Here is a 24,729-nt window from a genome sequence, read left to right on the forward strand (position 1 = left end):
AAAGACTTAGTCCACAATCACATGGCATTTAGATAAATTAATTTTCTACAGTCACAAAGTAAAATTTAAAATACTGTAATCTTAAGGCTAGTTCTATAGCTGGCATACAGACTGTTAGATTACAGAGTTACAAGATAAGTTCTCTATAACTTAAAAATATTACAGTTTTTCCTCAGTAATAAAACTCTGATACAGGAATGTCTTAGAAACAGTCTTAAAACCATAAAAAATGACAATACAAGTAATTTGCAAATTCATCTGTGGAACTACTAAAAGCTGAAAAGATACTTCTTTTTGAGTGAAAACTCAGTATCTCTAACAAAAATGTCCATCTACTTATAGCAGAGAGCTGCATTATGGAAAAAAAAACATTTCCACCAGCAAACTCACAAAGCCTGGTTTCTTGTGGCTGTCTTCCGAAAGCTGATTACACTTTTATTACAGATGGCACAAATAAAATTATTCTTAACATTTGCCTCCCATATGGATTCTCTAGTGTCCAGAAGTACATACACTACTTAGTAGAAACTAAATCAAATTTCTTGTCCGTTTCTGACCTCTTACAGTGGCAACTTCACACTCCTGACATAGGCTGAAGATTCAATCAAAGAACCAACAGACCAAATAAAACCCAAATTTGACAAGCTGGTGCCCATTGATAAGCTGTCACCAGCAAATACACAGAGCAGCTCAGAAACCATGCCCACTTCAACCACCTCACATTCACTTGACAAAACATTTGTATTTATTTGTTTTCAGTATAACCTCTATATTGGAAATAAATGAATAAATAAATGAATAAATACCTCACTACTGGACAAAAAAACCCCAACACAAACAATCCTTTAAATGAACAACTGTCTGGATTCATTTTTCATAATTAGCACTGCATTTTTACTATTTTAGTATAAAGCTTTAATATGATGAGGGTATCAAAGGAAACTATAAAAACAGAATCATTTTTACATAATGCAACAAGGGTCATACCATGTATTTATGCTGACACAGCCAGTAAAGTTTGAGCCAAGTTCTACTCTGTAATGATAAACTTGATTGTGTTACCCTGGTTTCTCAGTCCTGTGGGATGAGCTGGAATCAGCACCATACAGGGTTAAGACATCCAGCTACACTGACTGAACTAGAAAAACTCTGGTGCTATCTGATACACTGCATGGAGGAGCTTTGGCAACCAGGCTAATTAGTCAGGAGATTGAAGTAGGAATGCTAACAAGCCTAATAGAAAAACAAGCACCTGATTCTCCTGAACTAGACAAACTGCAGCCTGGAATCTGCATGGGAAAAAAAAATACCCCAAGCCTCAAAACTCAACATTCTGATTTAAATACAACCTCTGACTAGATTTCAAAGAGTCATTTCTCAAATAAATTAGATTAGTCAAACAGGTTTGAAGTAATAATATAAGGTCAAAATGTACCACTAAATGCAATTTTATTGTAACAAATTCTGTAGAAATGGGGCAAAGGACATCTTTTTGAACTACTATTGTTTTTGTTCCCTACCTGAAATACTTACTTTCCCCTTTCCTTTTTAAGGGTAAATCAGCCATACTTCAGGCTATGGAATAATCAATATCTACAAAAAATAGCTCTGAAAAAAAACCCCCAAACTGAAAATCTGCACTGATGAAATTATTGAGATGATCTGTGTCATAGCAAAGACACACAACCATGCTGCTTTTATATGCAGCTTTGTCTAGAGTAAACATACACATACACAAGCTAAGACATCCTTCTAGTTATTTCTACCATACATTCAGAAAAAAAGATATTAATTCACTACCAATACAAACATGTAGTCAAATTAACACATGAAATCACCACACAGTTTTCAACATTAGAAAGCATTAACTTGACTACTTTAAAAAAAAAATACAGGGTTGACATTACAACTTCCAAATGGGAATATGTCCCAAAAAGAGTTATGTTTTTGTTTGTTTGGGTTTTTGGTTTTTTTTAATTCAGTCACTCAAAAACTCCTCCAGGAAGACTCATTTTGAGTAACTCATTTTTATATTTAAAGGAATCGGGTAAGTTCTTAAAACTTACAAAGCAGATTATTAACGTCATTAGTTATCTTAATGTTGGTTATCTTAATGCTGGACTACCAAGGCCACAGATAGCTTGTGAAAAATCTATAGAGTAGTTCTAATAGTTTGGTAAAATTCATCTGTTGATAGCCTTCTCTCCGCAAATCCTACTTAATCCTGTTGTATAATCTTTGGCAACAATTTCATCAAGCACTGTGCTTCGTGAATGACATTCAGCCTCAGTTGCATTTAAAAACAACTGCTGACAGCTAAAAAAGGGCTTTCTCTGCAGTAACACCATATACAGTTATCTTCATTCTGACAGTGGTTTTGTACTACCTGTTTTGTGATGTTTTCTTTTGACTGTTCTCATACTACAAAATCCTCCATTCTAACACAAAAGCTAGCTCAAAGCACTGCCAAGCATATAAAAAGGTTTCTTCCTAAGGCACCTGCACAACCAAAACCTTGCTTCTAATTTTACTCCCTCAATGCTCTGTTTACTTTTAGATTTGAAAGAGAAGATACCATGTAGCTATCAACACAACAATACACTTTAATGCTTTGTACTTGAGCTGGCGCCCTTCTCACTGAAGTAGTATTTTACATTCCAATTACCTACCAACTTCCTTTTCCCAATGGGGTTCCACACTTGCTCCCCATCTACAAGAGTGTCTGTTTTGCAAGACTGTAAGCAAGTTCATTGGCTAAAAGGTCCTGCTCTCTAAACAGGCTTATCTAAAAAAAAATCTCTATACCTTAATACTTTCTTTTATGTATCTTCCATAATATTATTATTATTATTATTATTATTATTATTATTATTATTATTATTATTATTATTATTATAGTACATGGAATGTACTAATCACATAGACCTAGAAATAAATTCCCCAAAAAGTCCCTAACTGTTGATTACTGGATGGCTATCTGAAGAGGAATATTCTATAAATCCTGCTGGTGGCAACAAGGGAAAATATGACATTAAGCTAATCCAATGGCAGCTAACAGTTACATTGGAAGGGGCTTTCTATCCCCACTCCAGCTGTGTGTCATTATAATTGTTTCAACACAAGCATTTAGGTGAACTCTAATGAGTCAGTTCAGAGAGAAAAGCCCAACAAGAACTAATCCTAGTCTCCCAGCTTCCATAAGAACTTCACCATGGTGTCACATAAAACCCAACGCCAGTATAAAGGAGGGATTAAAAAAACCCAAACAAACCTGTTCAATTGAAGAAGGGGTGAAGGGAGCACTCTCTTGCATCTAGAAAGCCATTTTACCAGCTTCAGCTGTAAGTATGAAACCTCATCCACATACTTTTCCCTTGGGTAGCTATTGACACCCAAAATAAAACCAAAAGCAGTAGCTTTTACAGAGGTAAGGAATGCTTCTGCAGATCCAGAAATCCAACCAATCAGCTGTATGATAGAGGCTGGCTTCCACAGTGGAAATGAACTGGTTATCTGTGGGAATGCGGGAATTTCATCATCCCTGTCTAAACATCTATTTCACTTGCCTAAGGAAGAACAAACAAAACATTATGAAAGTAATACAGTATTTGAAACTCCCTATAATAGAGCTAAAAAAGGCTATTAAAATAAAATCAGACTATAATTCAATTACTAAATCATTTAACTGAGGAGAACTTAAGTCATGCTTTTGTTTTAGTAGTAGAGGACATAGCAACCCATGCCTATGAGTAGCACTACACACAAATATACACAGTTTTCTACTGCTTCAAATAAAAGTAACTAAAGGTCTTAAATGCCAAGGTGATGTTATTTTCTACAGTAGAAAGTGTTTCCTCCAAAACATCAGGAGCCACGGAGTGCAGAGTACATTAGAGCTCCAAACACCAGCTTCTAACGCTATCCTCCTAATTTTTTAAACGTCCTGAGCTTAAAAAGGCAAGGGTTCAGTTCAAGCAGGAATGACACAAATGGTACAGGAATTACTCAGCAGCGCCAAGAGATCTTCGGCAAAACACCGCTGCATCATATGCTGTCCACACACAAACACTGACAGAGTTTTTACAGCCCAGAGTCTCTAAAGTCCTGCAGAGACCACAGTAGCACCATTCCAACAAAACAAGCCAGAGGAGGAGAGTAAACAAAATTATTAAAAGACAGTGAGATTTTAAAAAGCAGTCAATTAACAAAGTTCAGAGACAGGGTGGGCTACACATTTTTAAAAAGTTCAATTAGATCTGCTAAAGATAATGTTTCATTGTGCCATCAGTCATTAAAACAGAGAAGCACTCAAAAGCTTAACTATAGGCGTAAAAAGCTACTTTCTTTCTGTAACTGCATGGCCACTGTATTTCCTTTTTTTTCTACTGCTTCAAAGTCTCTTATTCCATGCTCAGGACAACAATGCAAACGCAGCGACTGTGAGTAATCGCCAACACTATTCCCGATAGAGGAAACAGCAGTTGACCAGTTGATTACATAGGAAGCTCCTCATTTCCTTTGCACTTCTCTTCATAACAGCAGAAATAATCTAGAGAAAGGTATCTTGTGGAGGTAGCATAAAGACCAACTCCAGCGATTTTTTGTCAGAAGGAATTCAGTCAAACTACCATTAGTTTTTCAAACAATAGTCGAGATATACATACCCAGTTCAAAAAATAGCTTGACTTATTATAATTGTTGATCATAACCTCTCAAATATTTTGGCATTGAGTCACTCATTAGAGTAAGTGTTCTGTGCAAGACTACTCATGTTTTATGAAAAATTATGATTCTCAAAAAGTAGCAAAGCAGCTCTTTTCCCAGTCGTAAGCACTAATATATCATTACTCCTTTAAAATTATATAGGACATTTTGAATTATCATTTTGTTGCAATATAAGTTAATGCAGAAATCTGGCTTCGCTTTTAGACATAAGGGTTGAAAGGCAAGTAAGGGATTGATTCAGTAGATTAAGTGCTCAAAATTTGAAGTAGTCGAGAATTGCTTGCTTCTCATTTTAGCATCAGAACAAATCTAGTTCGGTAGGTCAGCAACCAAACCAATACTGCCCCCTCATTTCACAGTGCCTTGCTCTTTGTTTCACTGCCTGCTTACAGAAGAGTGAGGAATTTTCAGAGGGCAGGTCAGTCAGATCATCAGTTACAAGACTGGGTGTGTGGAGTTGGGAGGAGATAGGAACAACAAAAAGACAACTGAAAAGATGAATACTTAATCATCACATAGGCATCCTTCACATTACTACCTTCTTCCTCACCCTTCCTATCCACCCTAGTCTGGAATAAGGAACTTGAAAATAAACAGTGCATTTCCGTATTTATGCATTGCTTAGTCTAGATAGAAGCTTCATTCCTAGAACTGAGAGAGAATATGATTACAGCTATCAGAGAATATAACTCAATAGCTCCCTTCCAGAGTTTGTTCACCCAGCATTAAGATTTCATGTTGTCATACCTTAAGCAGTCTCCCCCACTCACTGCCAATGACTGTCTTCAGCTGAGCAGATTCCACTTACGAAAGGAGACCATCAGAAGGGTATTTTTCTTGAGGAACTCACAATTCTGATCTCTGAACTTCTGGGGCAAACCAGTCCTGATCTAATGACTTCCCAGGGTGCACAATAAACCTTTCAAACCATGTTTTTTTGGAAGGAAATCCTAGAACAAGCATCTGGACATGGGAATTAACAGCTAAAGTAGTAGTTCAGCTACTTAAGAATGGCTAGCAAGATTGCATCAAAATAGATTCAAACATAACATGCAGAAAAGGTAACTTAAAGCTTCTTTAAACTTAATTTCAACATATAAAATATAATGCTGAGTTTCTGATATGTTTCTTATTTGGTTTATTTCAGCTTAAAATTCCTATTATATTAATACTGGCCTAAGAATATTTGCAGAATTAACAGACTAATGCTACCCAAGTTTCAAAATAGCAACTTCAATTTTAACAGTAAAAATGCTCCATTGAAGTAACAAAGTTGTTACAAATATCTGTGGCCAGACAAGATTACAGTCTACTTTCAAACTAGTACTTCAGCATTTCTTCCATCAAAAAGGGTACACTACCAGCATGGCCTATTTTTCAGCATCGCACAGAGACCCATATCACAATAGCTGAATTCAAAACAAAGAACATGAGGCTGAGTATGAGTAACTGAACTAGTCAACACACCATACTGTTCCAATACAGTTTTATACACTAACAATAATCAGGAGTGAAAGCAAATCTTTATTCCCAATAAACACGTATCAACAAAAATAATCCAGCACAGCTCATTCACTGCAACTACCCATTCCAGTAACTAATACAGGCATGTCATCTGGAGAAGGAAGAAGTACAGGAAGAGAAAATGGGAGCAAAACTGTATGGAATTTACACAGCTTACAAACACTTCCCATCCTGCAGCACTGGGACCTCACCCTATCTCCCTTGAGCAATCTATCACAGAGGATACATTGACAGAACATAGTTTGCTTAAGTCAAAGCATACATATAGTGATCCTGAAACACTACGGTATTTTCAGTCTTGAAGATTGTGTAGGATGGGTAGAAGAATGCTGTGCTCAACTTCAAGAAGAATCTAAGCATTTCAATATTCAAAGCTATCAAGTACATGCCTAAATGTTTTGCCAAAGGAAATTCTTCGACGTAGGGGTTTAGGTGAGGTATTTTTGTTTTTTGTTCCAGTTTTTGAGTGGCTTTTCAGTTCAACAGAATTGAACGGGGCAAAAGGAAAGTCCCGACAATGAAAGTAAAATGTCTTGCAACAACACAGGCTCAAGAAACAACCGGCTGGGAAGAAGCTCTGCTAAATAAAACCCGAGAATCTTGGTGGACAGCAAGCTGAAGATGATTCAGATGCATGTCCTGGCAGCAAAGTCAACATCATGCTTAGCTGCATTAACAGGAGGAATACAAGCTTTAGGTCAAGTAAAACAGTTGTACTGCTCTGGTTTTGCGCTGTCAGTACAGGAAGGACAGAAATAAGCTGAAATTCAGCAGAGAGCTACAGAGTGTTTAGGAGGCTGAAGAACCTAAATCTTAGGAGGCGAGACAGAAGGAACTGGGTTTCTTGCTCCTGGAGAAGAGCTGGCTTTGGGGAGACCTCCAAAGCAACTCACAGGATCTGCAAAGAGGCCAAGAAGACAATGCAGCAGTGATCAACAAAGCATGATGGGAGCACAAGAAACACTGGACATTAAGTTGAAACAATAGCAGCCTTTAAACTGACTATACAGAAAACTTTTTCACCATTAGGACGGTCAAGCCAATGAAGGAGGGTGCCCAGAGTTACTGCAGTTATTGGTCCTTAGGGAGTTTTCAACACCTTAGGAGAAAGGCCCTCAGGGACATCAGGACTGACCTTGCTTTAAGCAGGAGGTTGGACTAGAAACTTCCTGAGGTCTATTCCAAATCAAAGGATCATATTTAAACATCTGTGGAGGACAGGCTAATTTTCCATGACTGTTCAGTTACAGAAAACACTAATTGTTACAGCAGCCAGGCAGGCAGACAGCCTTGATTTAGACATGACCTCCAACCAACAGGAGAGCTCCCAATACTGAGATGTACCAACACGTATGTCTCAACAGGGGCCATGACAAATGAAGGGATGAAAAAAGGCTAAATAAAGTATTCTAAGTGGCAGCATAACATTTGTACATTTCTCTTCAGGTACAAGCCCAACTGGTAGACATTAGAGACAGTAAAACCTAAAGAAAGTGGTTCTACTACACATAAGAAGAGTCATTAATAATGCAATGCAATCCATCACAATTGGAAATAAACTGGAATGGGTATATACACCATGGAACCATCTAAGATTACAGGATAATTCAGGGAGAAAGGAACTTCAGGAGTTCCCAATCCAAACTCCTAGTGAAAGAAAAGTCATCTTTGAGGTCTTACCAGACTCTTTTGCAGCTTTCTCCAGCCTACTCTTCAAAATCTCCATGGACAGAAACTGCACAACCTCCCTGCGCAACCTGTTCCACTACTTGACTATTCACTAGTCTGAGAAGTTTTCTTTTGCAGAACACTTTTGTAGCTAGTGAATTGCATAACGATTTCACTTTTAATACAGATAAAATCAACTGTATGCCCGAAATAATAGTTCTTTTAACATAAAAGTTCATTCTTCAAGAAAGATTACATAACCAAAAAACAATGAAAGATCAAAAAACTCAAGAGAAACACAGAAATTTAAGACAAAAACTCAGAAGTGGCTTTGGAAAACAAATTCAATATTCCCCACCCTCCTTACATCCTCAAAACAGTGATATTTCCATGGGTTCTACTTTTGAAAGCAGTTCAGTCCTGAAGCTCCAGACAAGCATCTGAGTGGAACAAGGAAGTGATTTGCTACTATCAATATGCATTTGTTGCTAACCTATAGTTGTTATAGGATATGTGGGGCACAGGAAGGCAGGAGTGGGTGGAAATATTATTAATAATAATAATAATCACAAGTTAACCACAGCAAACAACTTGATTTTGAGAACACCACAAAGCAACAGAACATCAGAAGAAAACAAACTCAGAAAGCGGGAACAAAAGGAAAGTGGGGTAGACCAAGATAAAAGATCAAGAGAGGAATTATCAGAGGGCTGGAGCACCTCTCCTATGACAGCTGAGACATTGGGGCTGTTCAGCCTGGAGAACTGAAGACTTTAGGGAAGCATTTTTATAGCAGCCTTACAGTACCTAGAGGAGGCTACAAGAAACACGAACAGGGACTTTTTACAAGGGCATGTATTGGACAGGACTAAGGGGAATGGTTTGAAACTGAAAAAGAGTAGATTTATATTAGTTATTATGAAGAAGTTCTTTACTCTGAGGTTGCCCAGCAAGGTGGTGGATTCCCTATCCTTGGAATAGTTCAATGCAAGCAAATACAACATCTTTTCCCCAAAGCCAAATTTTTCATACGTTCTTCTGAATGTCTGAGAGAAGAGAGAAAGAAGAGAAAGCATACTTTTCTCTGAAAGGATATAGGTGTCCATTTTGTAAGCTGTTCTCTTTGGACCGACCCATACCAATAAACTTAGATGGATTAATTTGCAACATCAAAGTCAGAAATGGTAGTTCCAGTATCTCTTCATTTTTAAGCCACGATCAAGAACTAGTGAACTTAGACATGCCATTACTCCCTGTCCCACATGCTACCCCCTCTTCATCATCAGTAAGGTTTACAAAAATAAGCACTGAAAATTTTCATGCTTGTTTCAAGAAGAAAGTCATCTCAAGGAGCAGATTTTGACAATAACCAAGCCCAGATCAGATGCATTTTTATTAAAGCAATGCAATTTTTTTTCCTTAAGTAAGATTTGTTCACTATTTAAATTCCAATCCTCTGGAATATACTTCAACTTTATGAAAAAAAAATGCTTGAAATGCTTTTTATTTTGAAAATACAATCTAATTCTTTCAATATATTGAAGTAAATTTTATACTGCAATTTTATACTTGCAACTGAGGTTTTTTGTAATATGCTTCAAACATACAAAAAATATACCTTTTTTACTTGCATAGAATACAATTATTATACACTTTTTTAATATAGAATAAGAAAGTGAGAAGTATTTCCCAAGCCAGGAAAGTAACTTTGCTCAGGTGAGGCTACTCATAAAAATGCTCATTTCACCTTCAAATAGCGCATTTGGTTACCAAAGAGGTATGTTTTAAAAAGTGCTACCAGCTCTATTCTACAGATTTCTTCCAGAAGAGAACAAATTACTGGTTTTATCACATAGCACTGGTTAACAAAACTGGTCTCTACAGCTCTGTTAATCAGGAGTTGCAAGAAGAATGTGTTTGCCAGTGTACTGTGCATGAACTCTCACTTTTAACCAAGTTCTGCACTTCTGCCTAGTAGCTAGTTTTGCAGCCAGTGACATGATCTGTATGTTTAGTTAACTTCACTTAAATTCCCACCTTTCATTTGTCATCTCGACATTTCAAGAAACTAACTATCAGAAAATTAAATGGTTGCTTATTTTCAGACATTTTCTTGCTCTAAAACACAATTCTATCAAATACCCTTAATTTTATCCTTATCAAGGGACTGTCAGGTGAGTGGCACACAGAGCAAGGACAAGTTACAATGCAAACATTAACGCAGATGATTAACCGTGAACAGGACTATTTGGAGTTTAAACAGGCTCAGTTTACAAAAGCATTCGGTAACTTGGTTTGGCTTACTCAGATATTAAAACACAGTTACTGAAGGCATAAATGATACTACTGTACAAGATTTCAAGTATACTCTGACTCACAGTGAAGCAATTTAGGCTTTAACTAACTGCTGATATTAGCCAAACAGTCTCTGCAGCAAATGATCAGAATTAACACAGCTGCAAAGTTATACCAATGAGGTCTTATCCTCTCATTAACGAGGGAGTATGACACAAGAATATGAGAAGACGACCCAAAACAAAAATTGTCAGGAAGCAAAGAGAGCAGCATGTAAAAGTGGAAAAGAATTTACAAATCTAAGGAGCCTCTAGCTTTTTTTCCTTTTAATTAACAACCAATAATGTCTCCTAGTGTAGTATGTCTGCTAACTACAGTATGTATGTTTCTCTACTACTGAGGACAGTAAACTTTTCCAGACTTATTCCTACAAATACATTTTATTTGTATAGAAATAAAAAAATGAAACAAAACCCCAAACCCATGCACATTTTATATAGTCTTAGTTAACACCATATCATTTGTTCTGGGCATTTTTTATTACTCTCCACAGTGAGACACAAACTTTCCTTATGATTAGGTACTTAGAGTAACTCATTCAAATAGATTTAATTTTTTAAATTATTACTGCAAAGCATTTGGGGATTTTGAAATTCTTTGTATTCAGTATTCACTTCAAAAATCTTAATAAAACATATATGCTTGCCTTAATTAACAGCTTCCAAGATGTTAGAATACCAGAAAGTTAAACATGTGGAAAAAGGAAATGATTGAGGGAAAAGCTACAGCTGTTCAGTCTGGATTCTTCAGCCTGGAAGAGAAGGTTGCATGGAAATCTCAAGCGGCCTTCCAATATATGAAGGGGGTCTACAGGCAATCTAGAAAAGGAGTCTGACAGGAACTCCAATGATAGGACAAGGAGTAATGGGTACAAAAACTGAAAGAGGGGAAAGATTAGATATTAGGAAGAAGTTCTTTATTGTAGGGGTGGTGAGACACTGGAACACTTTTCCAAGGGAGGTTGGGGATGCCCCGACCCTGGCAGTGTTCAAGGCCAGACTGGATAAGCCCTTGAGCAACCTGGTCTAGTTAGAGGTGTCCCCGCCTGTGGCAGGCAGGGTTGTAACCAGGTGATCCTTAAGGTCCATTCTACCTCCTTGGCAGTTTGATTCCTCATATTCGGAACTAAAGTTACTTATTTACTGAAGTGAGGCAGTCTCATGCACATTTGACACAGAAGTAGATCTGAAACAAACAAAATCCCAAATATGAAAATTATTCAAGTTTTCTACAAAGATACATAACACTCTTCCTACTACAGGCAGCTCCCCAATACAGAAAAGGGGCAATCTTTGCTATACCATAGAACTCACATAAGATTTAAACCAGACATGGTGCTGGTAGATGACCCTCTTAAGCGTGATTATCTCCCTTCCCCCTATGTTTTAGAAGGTGAAATCTCAAATTAGGATAACCTAGAGAATTGCATACATCTATAAAAATCTGGCTTCTCTTTCTGGCTCTGTAGTAACTAAATTTACAACAGTTTTCAACACATTACTTCATGTATCTGCATCACTTTTCCCATCCTATTGTTCTGGAAACATTACAACTAAGTAAGAAGGTTAGGTGTCTTTTATACACACCAAGACAGTTTATGAAGATGATACAGCTGCTCAAGAGAAGTACAAGAGTACAGTACAAGAGAAGCATGATCTAAATAAATAACATCTTAGAATCACAGAATGGCTTGAGTTGCAAGGGACCTTAAAGATCATCTAGTCCCAACCCTCAATTTTGCTAATAGCAACAACTTTGAGAAACACTCTAAGGGGAAAAAAAAAAATCAAATCAAGTAATATAGCTCAGACCACTGCCCACTTTCAAGAATTAGACTTAAAATTGCTCATTGCATGAACAAAATGTATCATAAATGTTCTACTTATAAAACTGGTTTATACAGATAGTCAATGTAAGGTTAAGTCAGACTACCACATTATTTTGTAATGGCATATACAAACAGGAAAGCTCAGTAATTAAAGAGAAAAGTCCCCTTGCATACAGCAAGTAAGCAGCTTTTCCAAAAAACAAATGTAGTAAGCTTTAGTAAAACCTAAACTTGTTGAAGTTTTTTACTTCATTTTACGTAGATTTCATGTATGCAAATATAGGAAAAAAATTTTGAAATAAACTAAGCACCAGTTTTAAAATGTTGTCAACATCTAATGATGTTTAAGTCACATGGACATTGGAGGTGGAGAATAAGGCAGAGAAAGGGCTGGCCAAAGCTCCTGAAAGCCATAGAAAAAAGCAGCATACAAATTTAACTGCTACCATGTACTTGTGGCTGCTGCAAAAGTCAGCATCATGAACACCACAGAGCTGGAAGAGAATCAAAGATATACAGTTCTGCGTGGCAGAAGACAGAACCCCATGACAGCTATCACATGATGGCAGTGATGGCAGGAAGAAGGTCAAGACTGCCCACTTCCTTTCTGTGCCTCAGAAGTGCTGAGAGGTGGGTGAAGAAGTGGCTGCAGAACACAGTGTGTGTGTACCTGTGAAAGTGTTCATCCTCTTTTACACTTGCTGAGGTGGAAATAGCTTCAGATTACTCACACATCCATCAGCCACGACAAAGAACATTGCTATTCAACTTTTCATTTCATAAATTAAGGATATAAAGGTATCAGAAATATGTTGGTATCTCACTCTACTTGCAGGTTTCTCCTACTACTGATAACATCATGATATTGCTATAGAAAGAGACAGCCAACACTAGGAAAAAGGCATGTACATCAAGGATCAGAGAAATTGTCCTGACCCTTTTCCAACATAAAGAAACACCCTACTCATCCTCAGGATCTGGATAAATTAAGCTCTACATGCCCTGAGTACCATCCTTACTACCTCTGAGGTGGTTAGGAAGGATTTTTTCCCCTTGGTGCAAGGTTTCCTTCTCAGCAGCTAAGGAATTCAGTATAAGGTTAATCCAGGAAATTCAGTCTGTCTCTACCTAGCAGATACCCAGAAGAGATGACACAAGCCGAAAGCCTATTAAAAGGAATCCTCTCCAAACTAAGGGAAAACTATCTATGGTTATCACAGTATAGCAAGCCAAAAAGCACTCCCTTAGAAGAAAACCCAGGTGTCACAGCCACTAGCAGCACACAGACTAGCTGATTATAAACAGGTCCAACTGCAAGGCCACTCCAAACTACAAAGTCCACATGGCAGATGTACAGGACTTAATGGCTGATCTGTAACCTCATGGGAAACTTCTGACAGAGGCAGATAATCATAAGGCTGCTCTCTGAAGCCAGTGAAGCAGGATGAACATATTTGAAGACTGCTGTAATTGGCATTTTTCCCTGAAAGTAGAAGATTGGAGTGTCTTGTTTAATGTTGTGGATGTGAGAGTTTTGGTGCAGAGTGCATGTGGGAGGAAATGAGGGAGAAAAGGTCTCAACACAGGTAGGTTTACTGACAGAGCTGGATCAGTACATTTATAACTATATACATGGATATTTATGAGCATCCATACACACAAGAATGTTCAAAGACCTGGAGTCAAATGCGGAACACTGAAGATAAGACAGGCACTTACGTAAGTGCTGAATTTCAAAAGTTTTTACAAAACATCAGTATCACAACATTGTACAACACTTGAGCTTCAGTACGTGACTGTCTCACATTGGTACAATGCTACCAATTTTTGTGCTGCCACTTGACACTTTATCACTCAAAATGAATGAAGACTACTTTGAGAAGGCAAAGCTTTCAAATTTGCCTAATCTATCAAAAATTTGATGTACTAATTTTTTGAGTTCAAGCTTAAACTTAATGCAGGTGAGAAAGCAAATCGTGAAACAAAAGTATTCTGGAGCTTGTAGCAGACCACAAACAATTTATTTACAACAGTAAGAATTAGTAACTCCTTCAGAACATCTACTACTCAAGATACTGAGCCAGTATCAGAACATTAGGAGATACTGTTGATTATTGCTTCAGAAAATTCTACCAGAACTTTGAACACTGTAAAATTCAAACACTCTAATTTCATCACAGATCCTACTTTACATGTCACCTTTAGTCAAAAGCTATGTTTTACTGTAAATCCTGACAAAGGCTCCAGGAGAGAGCCAAATCCTCTCTTCTTTCACTTTTCTTTTTTTTCCTATTAAATGGATAGAACACCTGAGACAGACTACAGACTCAGCTCATATATTGAAAATTTCCCAAAACCACAATAATGTCACCACTTTGGGCTGGTTAGGTCTTTGGATGCTGGTAGATGGCTTTGGTGAATGTACCAGTAGTCAGTGCATAAAATTACTTCATTGTTCTCCTTTTTTTTTTTTTTCCCAGGTCTACATATCAATCCTTATCTGTCTGAAAACAGTTTGCTATAGGCATAACAAGTAAATTTATTGAAATAGTCTTTGCTGTGCTATGGCAACAAGAACAACTGTCATGAAATACTAGATACAGTTTGAGTATTGCTGGAGACTTTATCAAAAGTATTACAATACATCTCACACAAAACAAAGAAGGGCCTTGCTAGAGCATTTCACTGATTTTTAAAGAATGAAACAGTTGTTTGGCCTTTTATTTTTTTAAGGCTTCAAAAAGCTAAAGAATTAGATCAAAAAATGCAGTAATCTTAAGTAATCCCAGTTTTGACCTTCTTCACTATACAGCAAACTCTAGACCTAACAAGCGAATCCATCAAAATCAATTAGCAGAACTGAGCAATGTTTTCATTAGTAAACACTGTCTTTCCATCACCATTTTCAGATCATTTTCCTTTTCCAGATATGAAAAGAAACTATTCTAATCTTTCAACAGCCAGAATACAAACAGTGAGTATTGAAAAAGTCTTAAAACTTTCATTCTGTCTACCCTGAAAGTAAGTAGCAGCCATGTTCAGTAAAGATATCACTTTAAGTGGAAATAACTTACATGTTTCCCAATAAAACACGCAGCATTCTACAAGAAGTATGTAATGCTTGGATATGATCTGAATGCAGAAAATATCAAACTGTACACAAAAGGTGAATGCAAACCAGATTTCTCAACATAAAAGAAGTGATATTATGAAAACCATTTTAGCAATGCAAAGTTTTCTAAAACACAACATGGTTCAATTTTGTTTGTTTCCACATAGACATTTTCCCATCCAGGAGGACACAGACAGCATTGTCCCGATGTTTTTTACATTAAGAACATGGCATAACTGTTTTTCCTAAAATTGAGAACGATAACAAAATGTTTCAAGAGACCTTTTCAATTTCAAGCTGCTCAAAGTACAGCACCTTCTGGAGGACAAATGGAATGAGACCTTTTCTTGTTCTAGGCATTAGGGCAGGGTTTCTTTGTCCTTTGAACTCTTGCCCAACCACAGGCTATCCAACAGCCCCTAATTTTCATTAAGAAGTGAGATTCTGATCTTCCACTGGGTTTTGTAAGCAATACAACATATGGAAAAGCAAAATGTAAATATATGTAAAAGCATGACACTGACATCAAATTGTGTATCTTGCCTCTAAGAAAACAGAGGAGTGTGGACAGATAAATCAAGTCATCTAACAAAGAGAAAACTCTACTAAACACATCATGGAATGCTTGAAAAGTCTATGCACTGAAATCTTAGTTCACAGATACTGCTCTGAGCAACATACTTTGTCGGCCAAATAAATACTGTTGCCAGACAACTCATTCTTTTTCACACTATAAAAGGTGCTCTTACTACATAGCAGAGCCATATATTGAGCCATGCCCTGGGACACGATTCACCAATGAGAAGCCTTAAACCACATCATCAGGAAACTATCACTTATCACTAGGTAGTGAGTTTTTGTGAGAGCTTTCATATTTCTGAGTTCTAGTTAAGAGAGTGCAAATTATCAAAGTAGTAAGAAAAACACTGACCAAATTAAAACCCCACCCTGCAGCTATTGTTTTATTCTGCCATCACTCTATAGCAACTAGTACTGTAGTGCATAAAACCATTCCAAAATATTTACCCAAGAGTTGACCTTGCATTAGGAGTCATAGCCAAACACACTCAATTTCCAGTTCCATAACAAACCAGCTGGTTTTCTAATGTCCTTGCATAGAATCACTACAGTAACTCTTATTTTTTTAAAGTTAAATCTATTTTATACTCTTGTAATACATAAGTAAAATTAGAAATCCATTTATTATTATTCTTAAGATGCACCAAGCACCACTTAATAAAAGCTTAAAACTTTCAAAACTAATGATGTGTAATTTCTGCTCTTCACTGGAAGAGGTAACATGAACAAACTTACAGGACTATACACAATTTCATCAGTACAATCAAACTCTTACAGACTCTTCTATTAATATGATGAAATTCAAACAAATTAAAATTCATGTAACCAAGTAAAGTTTACATTTAAGTGCAAATTTGCACTTAAAACTAACTCCCTATACTGATCTTCTAGATGACAACCCTAGTCCTAGGACTTTTTCCAGTTCTTAAAGGATTCAAACTCTAAAGAAATTTCCCAGAGTAATGAGTAATCTACAACAAAATTCTGCAAGACAGACCAGGGCAATAAAGAGCCCTGTTCCACACAATGCACAGAGAAGTGAAGCAAGCAGTATCTAGACAGAGGGCATCTTCATAGGAGACAAGAATGAGCAAGAATCAGAGGAATGGCTCCCTAGTAAGAGTATCTGCACTAAAAGATTATCTGAAGAGGAGCTAACTTACAGGGGAGCATACAATGGAAGAAGGCAGATCTAGAAAATGCAATTAAATATATAATAAGAATCAACTGATAACCTTGAGGGCAATGCCTGTAACAGAAGAAGATGACCATTATCCTGAAGCATTACACAAAATGGTTTTAGCAAGTTACATGTACCTAACACAAGAAAACTTTAAGTCATGCATAATAAGAAGGTATGAGAAAAACAGGTGATGGCTGAAAAAAAAAAAAAACAATTATCACTGGACTTCATGTCAAAGCAGTTTTTTTAGTCTTACTAGAGAACCAAACTAGACAGCAGCAAAAGGCAGAATTGCAATTCAATGACAAGGCAACCAACCGCATGGAAAACTTATCCCTATGCTGAAAAAAGTTATGTTACAACGTTATACATCTTCATTATGCAAAAGCTCATGACGCACAATACAGTCCAGGAAGACAATTTGGCTGTTACTGAACTACTACAGAGTTTTATATCAACTGACTCAAGTTTGCATCTTAGATTATCAAGCTTCAAGACAGGGACTGTTACAGAAAAGAACTAATTTTTACTTGCAATTAAAGACCTGAGGGGAAAGGGGAATCTCTGTGTAAGTTTAACAATTTTGAGCCAAGTCATTCATGCATACAGAACAACTATCAATTACCTCTTTGGTTTACCTACCTAACAATCTTAACAGCAGAAATTAACAGGCTTTAGCCTTTTCACAAAATGAAATGAGCATCATTCAATATCTTTTTTACATGTATATATTCTTCCTAGCCAAAAATCTTGAAAAATCAACAATTACCTAAATAGTGCTTTACTCAAATACACTTCAGAAGAGGTTTCCATTAGCATGAAGTTCACTTTGAAAGACAGAGCAGACACTCCATTATGTATGTGTATTATCTGCTAAATTAGACTTCTCTTAAATTCATCATAACATTTAGTTTACTAATTCGCACTGGGATTCTCAATTCTACCTTCATCAGAACCACTGGTCAAAACAGGGAGTTATTTCTTTATGCATATTCTGAATTTTGCACAGCTACTATTTATTTCCCTTCATTTATAACAAAGAAACTACTCCAACACATGCTGGCATAAAGACAAACTCAGAGTTTGTTTCTTATCATCTACAGCCTTCCCACAAACACCAGCTCATTTCAACTTTTGTCACTTTCCAGCTAAGTTTTAGCTTTTGTTATACCCTTTAGACTACAAAAGCATCTAGACACAGAGCAGAATTTCATTAATTACAAAGCTAGGTTTTCCTCAAAAATCATGAAAGTATGTTCCATTCATCTTGGTTTAACCTCTCTGAAAGATAAATGGTTTTGACAGAAAAAACACACTTGCACAACAAAGCAAATCCCTTACGCATCTAGAGGACTGGAGGTTTTTCAGCTGAAAAGTAATGCTTGTCAATGGCATTTTAGGCAGGGAACAGATTCACACATCAGGAGGGAATTCTTAAAGCCAGTAATTCTTGAAGTCTGAATTGTATGGAACTAATTAGCCACTAGCTCAAGAAATAACTTACATAAGGAATATTAAAAGCACAGCCTAAAACTTATTCCTAGAATTATTTGCATTACTTATGATGTCTGTAGACTGCAGTCAATATCTTAATTCAAACTTATAATTGGGACTCTCTAGAGAGCGCTAAGACTTCATTTGTAATGACTATTCACTTTGACTCAGTTAAAGGAAAACTGGTCTCCGAATACTCCTCCTGATGCACATGAGCAGGCCTGTACTCCTGACTTCTTTTCTCCAACCATTTTAATGCAGAACTAGAGCTCAACAGACTCAGTAAAGCGCAATTAGTAATCCTGAACCTCTAAGTAATGCCTCAGTGTTTTTATCTCCTCTTGAACTGTGCCTGCTTAGTGGTAGCAATTATTTCAAAAACATTCTGTTCACTAAAAAGCACAAGCATCAGTCCTCAGGATTCCAATCACCTTTCCAGACTGACTAAATATTAGTTTAAACATTTGTTGCAAAGAGAGTTTACTTTCCATACCATAGGTTTGGCAATCTTAAAAGGACAGTATTTTCAGATATATTACCAGCTTCTTGAGGTCTATACAGTATGAAGAGTTGCACTTGCTTAACTGAAAAGTGGTAGAATCCAACTAGTGGAGATGGCACAAATATTTCTACCATTTAGATGGTGTTTCCTTAGCTCCAGACTTGCATTTCCACTACTAGTATCAACCATAAAACAATAGATTACCCATTTTAAAAACAGGTCTTTAAAAAGCCTCAGAGCCAGATTTTTAAAAGGGGAGATCTTTTTGTGGGTGAGCAACCATGCAGATAAACAGCAGGGGGGTTAAAACCTAAAAATTCCCATTTCTTATTGCTTAAACTATATTTAAATGACAAGCTTGCGTAACTACCATTAAAAGGCTGTAAGTTTATGTCATATACCAATTTTCCCTGTGACACTTAATGAAGCAGAAATAGATCTGAACCCAAAAAGTTCAGAAGACAAAAATTCCATCAGTCCTAAAATATCCTGCCATACAGTGTACTGTGCAATATTTTCTGTTAATAGATTGCTTATTTGTATTTAAAGCTAAAGAAAACAATATAAAACATACTGAATAGACCAATCATATGTAACTCAACACATGGAAAGTCAATATCAAAAAAACCCAAAACAAAGCAACCCGGAAAAAAAAAGACCCGCCCACATTCCGAAAGGTTATTTCTAATAGCTTGTAGCTAGGACTAAGTAAGTTTTTTCATACAAAAAATAATCAAATAGCCATGAAAACTTTTGAAATTACTTTTTTCTTTTTTTAATGATGGCCATTTAAAAGTCAAACTCTCAGGAGTTGTTCTTTAATGCAAAAAATGCTATTTGTCTAAGCTTTTTGATTAGACCTTTCTACTTTTGCTGACACAGAGGTATATTAGTCTAGAAAAATATTCTCCATCAGAAAACAAAACTACAACAGATCAAGGTTTCTGACAATAATCCCCTAGCCCCTGGACAATTGTTATTAAAAAAATCCCACTTGTTCTAAGAAGTGTCTGTCTCAAAAGATTTAAATGCAATTCACAAACCATGCTTAGAAAAAACACTTCTCTTCCTCTCATATAACAGCTATGAAAGCATACATTAAAGATGAAACCTTATTTTGTCATCAACAGTAATTTTAACACCTAGTTCAGATATGGCATCTTATTATATGCATTCCAACAGTGATAAATGCATTGTCTACAGTACCCCTCCATTCCTTCCTCTCACCCAGAACATCCATGTGCAGTTATTTTATATAACAATCAAATCTACAACCACCAGTTAGCACTTTCATTAAAGGAGAAGGTTTAAAAAGCTAAACTGTATAAATGCAAATAATTTCCTATCTACAAGTTCCCAAAAAAACTCTATGAATTTATTACAAAATCATTCATTCAAACTTACTCCTTTTTGAAAACTTTGGGTGCTGTAAGCACCCAAGACTTAAATCAAGATGAAACCATCATTTTATCTCCTACTGCAAAAGGTCTAAGTCTTTTCAAAGTCTCTTTACGGTGTTTCTATGCCTGATCAAAAAGGATTTTTTTTTTTTAAATGAAAAAGCATCCACAATACTTGGTAATACTTGGAACACGGGCAAGGGGAAACAATTGAAGAAAAGGGTTAACATTCTGCTTCATTTTGAATATGTTAATTTATCTACAAAAAAAACCCATGATTCACCCCACCTTCCCCCAAACAGTCCAGTATTTTTTTCAGACTTGCCAAAGTGAGTAGCTGCCTCACAAAGTAGAGACAGTAAAGCTTAATCAAGTTTAAATGATGACCAGTATTACAGACATCTTCAGCCAAGCTCTGTACCTAGCAGCACTCCTGAAACATCATCATTGAAACTTCTGCTAGTAGATGCAGAGTTTTGGTTTTGTTCAATTATGTTTCTCAAGCCACAGAGCTTCTCTGAGCTACTTTCTGAATAAAAAGAACTTTAAAATTTCAGAGTAAAATAAAGCAAATTAACAGATTTCTCAGAACAGCAACAATGGTTCAAATAGATAAATATTTAATAAATTTTAAATTACCACTTTGCTCTCAAGCATGAGTCCACAAAATATTGCAGTGAAAGCTAGTGAAGATATGAAATCCCCACTCCAAAGAAGTCTTTCAGCATTCCACATGATACAGAGAGGAATACTCAACTTTGAGCATGCAACAGAAAGTTTTCATTTCTGTTTTGCTGGGGTAAAGCAGCTCTGAATTACTTAGTTAACTATTAGAGTGAAAGAGAAATTAAGAAAAAGTTAGTAACAGAACTCAAAATGCCCTGTCCAAGGCTTTTGCTCTTCAATGTCCTACATTCCTTAACAATTTGTTCCTGAAGTCTCACAAGAGGCAAGTAAACAAGAAGATCTCTAATCCTTTAGGACTAGTCTACTCAATAAAATATTAACAGGAATTCAAACAGATTAATTTCATGAAGCACTTCTCTGAAAAAAGCCCCAAACATTTGAACTACTTTCAAAACACCACCCAACCTTCAAAACAAAGTCACATTTTACACACTTCAGTAAAACGAAGAGGATCTAATGGAGTTGGAACAACTGTATCTCACCAAAGAATTAGACCTTTCAAACTAATACCAAGGTACATCAGTCAGTCACATGCGAATTCCTTTCACTGTCACTGCATAATCTATACTCTCAGAACCCTAGTCAATTTACATTAGATTTCACTTTTCCTTTGCTTTACCGAAAATATAAATCTCTCTGAACCCCACTATTAAGGCTGTGACTACCCCCTCTGGAAAATCTTACTCTCTTACATAGGAAAGTTACAAGACAAGTCACTTAAACCAGGTTACTTTCACTGGGAGAATGCCTGAAGAATCACTACAAGGCACCAACTCTACCAATACATCCAACCAGCAGCTCCTGGATGACAGTCTACAGTTCGGGCTACAAAGTTAACCCAGCAGGTTAATAACTATGTCTGGACAGTTTAAAATGATTCAGTTTGACTCAGCTCAGGCACACACAGCCAAAAGTCATATCCAGGTTACTGCATCTTCACAGATGCCGCATTTGCTGCAGTCTCTACAAAAAGCAAGATATGCCTTATGATCAAGCTGAGCCTGGAAAAACAGGGCAACAACAGAGGATTTGCAGTTCTCAAGGAGTCTAGTAAAAGGGTTTTTCATTTAAGTTGATAAACAGTACAAATGTGAATCACACCATCATCTATGTTGAAAATATTGCCAAATTTGTGTCAGGGTAAGAGTGAAAATAAATGCGAACATTCGTAAGTGTAATTAGCTGGAAGGAAAATATACCTTAATCTATAAAATTGTTACCTGCTGCCAGTTTGATGTAAATGCACCTGCAGTCTTATCAAATGCTTTTAGAACTACTAGGCTAAAGAGCTCATACATTCAAGGATATTATACATGCACTTCATTTTTTACATTCAGTAGTTCAACTGAAATATCATGACTGACAGTATGCTCCTATATAGTATAGTATGTTCCTATACAGGTTCAGAGGCTTAAATGCAGAAGCGTAGAGTGAATGCAACTGAAATTATTTTTCTTTCAATAATAACTATAATGAAGCTGATGACTTTCATGCAAACTCTAGTTAACTATGATAATAAATATGCATGGCTAACCTAAAGAAAGTATGATTTGTTAAACTACTTACTAACAAAACCACAGAAACACAGTCTGCCATAAACACAAAGGAGAGAGACTGGAGTTAGAATGCACTGGGAATGGACAAACACGTAAATAAAACAAAAAGTTCAGCCACAGGCAGTTAGCAGTCAGCCTGCAATTCCAAAAAGACTGTGCTATGTTCTCGAACACAATCATTAAAGTTTCTTGACACTGGCTTCAGCCCACTTTTTTGAGACAGTAACTGCCCACCAACGATGATAGTGTTAAAACCTAAGCAATGCAATCAAGGAACTCTAATTACGACAAATCTTGGAAGATGTAGGGAATAATCAGAGAAAACCGTCACCATTGTGTTCGAGAAACTGTCTGCGATGAGCAGAACTGAAAATACCCGAAGGTGTCGTAGTTCCTAATCTTAGATTTGCTTTCAACACTGTTTCGTGGCTCTGCTAGCAGTCAGTACCTGGGTGCAGAACAGGAGCCAGCTCCAAGACCAAGCCAACGTGGTTTCTCAGAGGCTCTGTTAATAAACAACCAGGGCCAGGCCAAGAGCAAGTGTGAATTTCCTCCTTTTCCCCGGGAACACGCACATGATCAGCCTCCACCCTCTAAGCAGGGAGCCCGCTGTCACACACAAACAGGGCTGTAACCTGCGTCCCCAGCCCTTCCCCTACCCCCTCCCTTGCCGCTTTCAAACCAGACGCGCAGCATGAACCAACCAAAGGGAACATGACAAGGGGCAGCGGGAGGGTGTGGTTTGACTATTACATTTATATTTTTTTTAAAAAAGGACAAAACCCAGCCTCTCTAGGCCATCAGAAACACCCACTTCATTAGGCAGATATTACCCGCTGTGTTTTTCCAGTACAACATGTGAACTCGGGTCTAGGAACCTGCTCCTGGTATTTACTTTAGGCGGCGGGCTGGCAGCCTGCAGGCTCGGAGAGCCAAGGCGCTCCGTCCGTCACGCCCTGGGAAAGCCACTCCGGGGATTGCACCAGCAACCCGGAGAGCCGCCGGACCATAAGCGGCAGGTTGCTTTATAAGAGGCGCCTTCTGGACAAAGACGAATATTTAAAGAAACAAACAAGCTAGCAACAAAAGCGCCCAGCACCGAGATTCTCAATCCTCCTCCACCAGCCGCCTTTACGTACTGTGAAAGTCACAGACAGACAAAAAAAAAAAAAAGCCCACGGAGGTACCCGGTGTCGGGCTCGGGACGGGGGCAGCTCCTGTATTCTCGCCCTTGCCCGCCCCCTTTCGCCACCTCCATCTCCCAGCGGGTTTCCCCCCTGCCTCGGAGCCGCCTGTCCCGCGGGTCAGGCCGGCATGTGCCTGCGGGAGAGAACAGAGGGAGGAGGGGACGGCTCCGGCCCTGCGCTCCCTTCCTCTCCCCGGCCGCTGCAACCTGCCTTCACCCGAGCACGGCGAGAGGCCCTCGCTGCCCACCGAGGAGCGGAGACCGGCCGCGGCCAGCGCAGGAGAGCCGGAGTCCGAGCCTCCGGCCGGGGCGGGGGACGGCGCGGGAGCCCGGCTGCCGCGGGGCGCGGCCTGGCCCGGGCGCGGCGTCTCACCGGGCCGGCCGGGCAGGAGGCCCTCGCCGGGGTCGCTCACCTCGGTGGGGTCGCTGATCTCGAACAGGTCCAGCCGGTTCGCGTTCCAGTGGTTGATGATGTCGGCGAGTTTGCGCCGCTCCTCCTCCCGGCTGCCGCCGCCGCCGCCCGACATCCTCGCCGAGCCCGCCGCCGCTGCCGCCGGGGAGCCTAGCCGGGGCCGGGGCCGGGGCCAGGCCCTCTCAGCCGAGCCCCGGACGGAGCGGGGGGTCCCTCAGTCCCGGCCGGGCAGGGGAGGGACCGGCTCTCCCTGCGGCCGCTGCCGGCTCGGGCGCCGCGGAAACGCCCCGGGATTGTGCCGCCGACAGCGATCGGCCTCGGCGGACAGTGGGGAAGGAGAGAAAGAGAAGGGGGAAGGGCGGGCAGGGGGCGGGGAGGAAGAGGAAGGATGCCCCGAGTCGGCAGCGCCCGCCGTATCTCCCGGCTCGGCAGCGCCTGTGGCCGCTCGCCTGCCCTGAGCCGAGCGAAGCCACCGCTGCCGCCGCCGCCTTTCTCCGCCCCGGGATCGCCCTCCCCTC

At 38.6% G+C, this 24,729-nt stretch overlaps 1 protein-coding gene across 28 annotated transcripts in view; it reads right to left on the reverse strand.

Annotated features, from left to right (window-relative positions):
• The window catches only part of AFDN (afadin, adherens junction formation factor), a 116,088-nt gene extending 91,748 nt beyond the window's left edge, over positions 1 to 24,340 (reverse strand). For all 28 annotated transcript variants that reach the window (XR_010997415.1, XR_010997417.1, XM_068185192.1 and 25 more), the window contains exon 1: positions 24,213 to 24,340. Coding sequence is in view for 26 of the 28 variants with exons in the window: in XM_068185192.1 (XP_068041293.1) it covers positions 24,213 to 24,326 (114 nt within the window). In the remaining 2 variants the exon portion in view is untranslated. The remainder of the gene's footprint in view (positions 1 to 24,212) is intronic.
• Between the last annotated feature and the right edge of the window lie 389 nt (positions 24,341 to 24,729).

The sequence above is a fragment of the Anomalospiza imberbis genome, chromosome 3 (assembly GCF_031753505.1).
Source record: "Anomalospiza imberbis isolate Cuckoo-Finch-1a 21T00152 chromosome 3, ASM3175350v1, whole genome shotgun sequence".
NCBI classification, from domain to species: domain Eukaryota; kingdom Metazoa; phylum Chordata; class Aves; order Passeriformes; family Viduidae; genus Anomalospiza; species Anomalospiza imberbis.